This window comes from Charadrius vociferus, unplaced genomic scaffold (genome assembly GCF_000708025.1).
Source record: "Charadrius vociferus isolate BGI_N301 unplaced genomic scaffold, ASM70802v2 scaffold289, whole genome shotgun sequence".
Classification (NCBI taxonomy): Eukaryota; Metazoa; Chordata; class Aves; order Charadriiformes; family Charadriidae; genus Charadrius; species Charadrius vociferus.
This window is the reverse complement of record NW_009650171.1, coordinates 146860-151186: the sequence shown is the minus strand read 5'-3', so window position 1 is coordinate 151186 and position 4327 is coordinate 146860. Positions and strand designations below refer to the sequence as shown.

Here is a 4327-nt window from a genome sequence, read left to right as displayed (position 1 = left end):
TTTGTTTTTTCTTTGGAGCCTTTTTTTTTTTTTTTTTTTCCCCTCCCTTTAGAGGAGCATCCTTTAAATCCTCCATTCTCCCCCTCCCGCCCTAACAGCGGGGAAATTTGGGGTGGAAGAGGCGTGACGTGGCAGCCAGCGCTGGGAAATAAGACATCCGAGAGTCTCTGCGCCAAAAAAAAATTTAAAAAAATTAAAAAAAAATGATAATTTAACCTTTTTTTGCTGGAAAATCGTTATGTAAGATGGGGAACCCCAAAGGCGGGTGAGCTCAGCGTGGCGGCCGCTGTCGCCCGACAGACATCACCCCACCAGGCTGTATCAAAACCAGAGTTTAATGCGCTCGAGCGACCGCTGGCAACATGGAATTGGATCAAACTGGATCCCCGGAGAGCAACCGGGCAGGTCCCGGCGGCAGTCGAGGGGTCAGGCAGAGCCCAGCGAGTCCCGGGAGGCTTTTCCCATCAAATCCACTCCAGGTTTCGCTTCTGAGCAAGGGGGGAGAAGGAAAAGGAGGAACTTATTAACTGAGTGATCACGAATCGGGATCTTCAGCTTTCTCTGCCAGCGTGTGACTAGCCCGAGAGCCAGTTGTGCTAGCCCCGCGGTTGCCATGCCAACGAAGGATGCTAAATACAGCTCAATCTGGGTGTTTTTTTAAAAAAAAATCACGGCCCTCGGACTGTAGCCAGGGCTGGGAAAGGAGTCCAGGCGTCCTGGCTCCCGCCCTGCCAGGTCGGGGATCCCTGCGAGGCCACATCCTTGGCATCAGCCCCTCTCCCACCAGGATTTTAAGCTCCCCACCCCACTCCCAGCAGGCTGGGCTGCTCTCTCCACACCTCCTCCCCTCCTCCCGGGTCCCCCAGTTTGCCCAGAGCTTGGATTTAAGCCGCTCGCTCTCCGCTTTCCGTTCCTATAGCAACCGCTGCCCACGCGTGGGCTCGCAGTAGCATCGCATCCCGGCTGCCAGAACCCATCCCCGGCTGCAAACGGAGCCGGTGGCCCTCCCGGCGACCCGTGTCAACCCCCCCCAAACACCTTAAGATCTTGGCGAAGGGTTTAGGGCCACGGTGGTGTGATCCAACATCACCCCTTGGGTGGGATCTGGCTGTGGAGGAGCCAAGAGGAGAGCGAAGAAGTCTTCTCGACCGAAAAAAAAGAGCCTACCTAGAGCCCCGCCGTTGGAGAGGGGAGCGCTGCCGTCGGCCTCGGGAGGGCAAACGTGGTGTTTGGGCTTGGTGGTCTCCAGCCCGGCCAGCAGCGTCATGAAGTCGACGACGGTGTCGATGTCTTCCTTGTTGGCGGTGGCTTCCCTCAAGGCGCTCACGGCGTTGAGGCGGCTGAAGGAGGTCAGCTCGGAGATGTTGGCCCGGAGGAAGAGGAGGATGACGTTGAGGTCGTTGACGGGGCAGGTGAGCATCTTGCGGCTGAGGAGGTCAAAGGCGGGCAGCATCTCGTAGACGGAGAGCAGCCCCTTGTCCCACTGGCAGAGCTGCAAGGCGTTGTAGATGACGACGGGCATGAGGAGGACATAGACGCCGCCGACCGAGAGGCTGATGAGCTGGAAGACGGAGAAGAAGACCAACTTGCAAGGGATGAGCGGGGGGATGTGGGGCTCCTCCTGGAGCAGCCCCGTTTTGATGGAGCAGCTGAACTCGTCCTGGAAGAAGATGTTGAGGTGGAGGAAGACCAGGTAGAGGCAGGTGGCAGCCAAGAACAAGAGCAGCAGAAGGTTCCTCAGGATGTAGATGAACACCAGGGAGTGGGCGTGCTGCTTGCAGGTGAGGTAGCGCTCCAGCAAGGGGAACTCAAAATACCTCTCCCGGCGAGCCCTGGGGACAGAGGGGACACAGCAGGGACTCAGAGCCACCCCCCAAACCGAGTCGCTTCACCCAAGTCCATCCTGAACATGGCAACAGCCACGCCATGTGGAGGGGCCTGGGAGAGACGCGGTGACCAGTCGAGGCTGCCCGGCGGCCTCACCTCTCGTATTCCTCCCAGAATCGCTCCGGCTCGGCGCTGGCCTGCTGGACCTTCCTCATGTGCTGCACCAGGCGCACGGAACGGTTGTAGGATTTGTCCAGCTCGTCGATGATGAAGAGGAGGTCGGAGTGGAGGGCAGGGGCGGCCACGTAACGCCACAGCAGGTAGGGCAGGTACATGAGCACCGCCACCACCAGCAGCGAGTAGGGGAAGACCTGGGGAAAGGAGAAAAGCCGGCGGTGAGCGGCGGGGAGTTGCTTCACCTCTGCTGCGCGCCCAGGCTGGACCTGAGGGCACCCAGACGCCAGCTTGTCCCCTACCTTGAGAGCCCAGAGGGACTTGGTGACGGCGTGTCCCTCGGTGTCGAAGCCGTGGTGGAGGAGGGAGTCCCAGCAAGCCGTGTCAACGTAGGCGGACTGCTTCCCCGTGAAGTTGGTGGGAGAGAAGCAGCTGATCTGCGAGCCTAGGGTGAGGAGGAGGGGGAACCTCAGCCACAGAGGTCCGGCGAGCACAGGCGAGCGCCCCACAGCCAGGCGCCGACCCGTTACAGGAAGGTGACGACATCTAAGGTGTCACTTTGAATTAAAAAGGCCCTTTTTCACAGTCATTTTGTAGCTGTCCTTCCCCACCGCCGCTTTTTTCCAGCGAGGACTTTTCCATCGCTTCCCAAACACAACCCCTTTGAGCACAGCTGTGGGTACATGGCTGGGGGACAATTAAGAGACCGGCCAGAAACCGGAGTCAAACCAAATCCCCAAGGGCAGCAGTGGGATTTCGTCAGCCAAGACCAGATTTAGCCTGAGGTTACGACGCACCATCAATGCAACCCTCTGTGCTGCCCTCGCAAAGCCCAGCGGGATGCATCCCCTGAGCCGCGCTGCCGGTGCCCTCCTCCTCCTCGGAAACAACCCCGTGGCACCCAAAGGTGCTGGGGGAAAGCAGCTCAGGCAGGGCATTGATTCACCGACGGCCCTGGGGTATGGCACAGCTGTTCCGGGGCTTTCCCAGCAATCAATAATCCATTAAAAACAATCAATAAATTGTTTGTGGTTCCTAAAAATGGATTTCCGGGCTGCCCCACCACAGACCGCGACCATGAGGGTTTTGCAGCGATAGCTGAACTGCCACCGGCAATCACCCGCGACCCGAAGATCCCCGTTGCAAAAGCCGCAACTCACCGGCGGAGAACTCTCGGGCGAAAGCCAGCGAGACGAGGAAGAGGGGCAGCCCCACGGTGACGAACTTCAGCAGGCGATCGCTCGGCAGCTCCAACCGCAGGCCTTTGGCTCGGGAACCGCCGGGATCTGGGAGGAGAGCATCGGAGAGCATGTACTCGGCGGCCGTGTGCGAGAGGGACATTTTTCTATCGAGGAAGAGGAGACGACGGCGACTGCTGCTGCTGCTGCTGCCTGGAGGCTCTGGTGTCGTCTGAGGTGTGACCAACTCGAGGAGCGACTTTGTAGGGCTGAAGGCATCGCTTGCCAAGCGCTCCGTACCAGGCGGCTGGAAATGACAGCTTAGACGGTGCGTTAAATCGACTGGTAATTACAGGGGGAAGCCTTTTTGCAAATAGCACGCCCCAAAATAGAAAAAGAAAAAAAAAAAACCACCAAAAAAAACCCCAAACAACCAACAAACCAGCAGCTGCAGCACTGGGCTGGGAAGGCAACGTTCCTCCCCAGCCACAGCCGCTCCCCGGCTCCTCGTGGTTTTACGTCCCTCTGTCATAAGCAGATGTATTTCTGGCGGCGCGTTCGAGGGGCGTGGGGCTCCTCGGCTATTTTCGCCTTGTGCGGGGAGGCAGGAGGCTGGGCGTTACCCGACCGAAAAGCCCCAGCCAGGTACACGGTGGCCCCGTGGGGTACAAAGAGCCCTTTCCCGCACTCAAACCAGCCGGAGGGGCTGGAGAAAGTCCTGCTGCCAGCCCCGAGTTTTTGGGGACAGGCTAAAGAGACGCCAACCGCTGGTGGCTGCGATTTTGAAGCAGAACATCAGCTGCGGTTCCCCGGTTTTTCAATCTCTCCCCTCACCTCGCTGCCGGGGCACGGGGGAAGGAACCTGGCTCCAAGGCAAGCTCCCGAGGGAGAGGGATCCCAATAATGGGATGTAGAATAAGCGACAGGGAAATTGGAAGGGGCGGTGGGATGAAGTTTCTCCCGGCAGCGTAGTCGTTCCCCAAAAACCCACGCCGACACTGCTGGCAGCGCAGAGCGGAGGGAGTCCCGGAGCTGCTCGGCCAAGCCGAGCGGAGGAACTCCCCGCGCAGTCTCTCGACACAGCAAAAAAAAAAAAACAACCCCACAGCCGCTGCCAAATTGCACTTTCGATGGATTTTCGGATGATG

The 4327-nt window shown here is 58.9% G+C and overlaps 2 protein-coding genes across 2 annotated transcripts in view; one reads left to right on the top strand and one right to left on the bottom strand.

The window, feature by feature from the left end:
• The window catches only part of SIAE (sialic acid acetylesterase), a gene marked incomplete at its 5' end in the record, with an annotated part of 8446 nt that extends 7496 nt beyond the window's left edge, over window positions 1-950 (top strand). Inside the window, one exon of the mRNA XM_009892561.1 lies at window positions 920-950. Within this exon, the coding sequence (XP_009890863.1) occupies window positions 920-950 (31 nt within the window). The remainder of the gene's footprint in view (window positions 1-919) is intronic.
• An 89-nt stretch (window positions 951-1039) lies between these two features.
• On the bottom strand, window positions 1040-3342 carry PANX3 (pannexin 3). Its single transcript, XM_009892560.1, has 4 exons — window positions 3162-3342; window positions 2304-2446; window positions 1984-2198; window positions 1040-1832 (listed from the first exon to the last, which is right to left on the bottom strand). The coding sequence occupies exons 1-4, from the start codon at window positions 3340-3342 to the stop codon at window positions 1040-1042; spliced, it is 1332 nt and encodes a 443-aa protein (XP_009890862.1).
• Between the last annotated feature and the right edge of the window lie 985 nt (window positions 3343-4327).

What these genes read in the sequence shown, in the direction of transcription:
- PANX3 (XM_009892560.1), bottom strand. Translation starts at nt 3,342, where the DNA reads ATGTCCCTCTCGCACACGGCCGCCGAGTACATGCTCTCCGATGCTCTC. An exon ending in AGTCCCTCTGGGCTCTCAAG is followed by an intron (nt 2,199 to 2,303) that starts GTAGGGGACAAG and finishes TCCTTTCCCCAG; the next exon opens with GTCTTCCCCTACTCGCTGCT. An exon ending in TTCTGGGAGGAATACGAGAG is followed by an intron (nt 1,833 to 1,983) that starts GTGAGGCCGCCG and finishes CTCTGTCCCCAG; the next exon opens with GGCTCGCCGGGAGAGGTATT.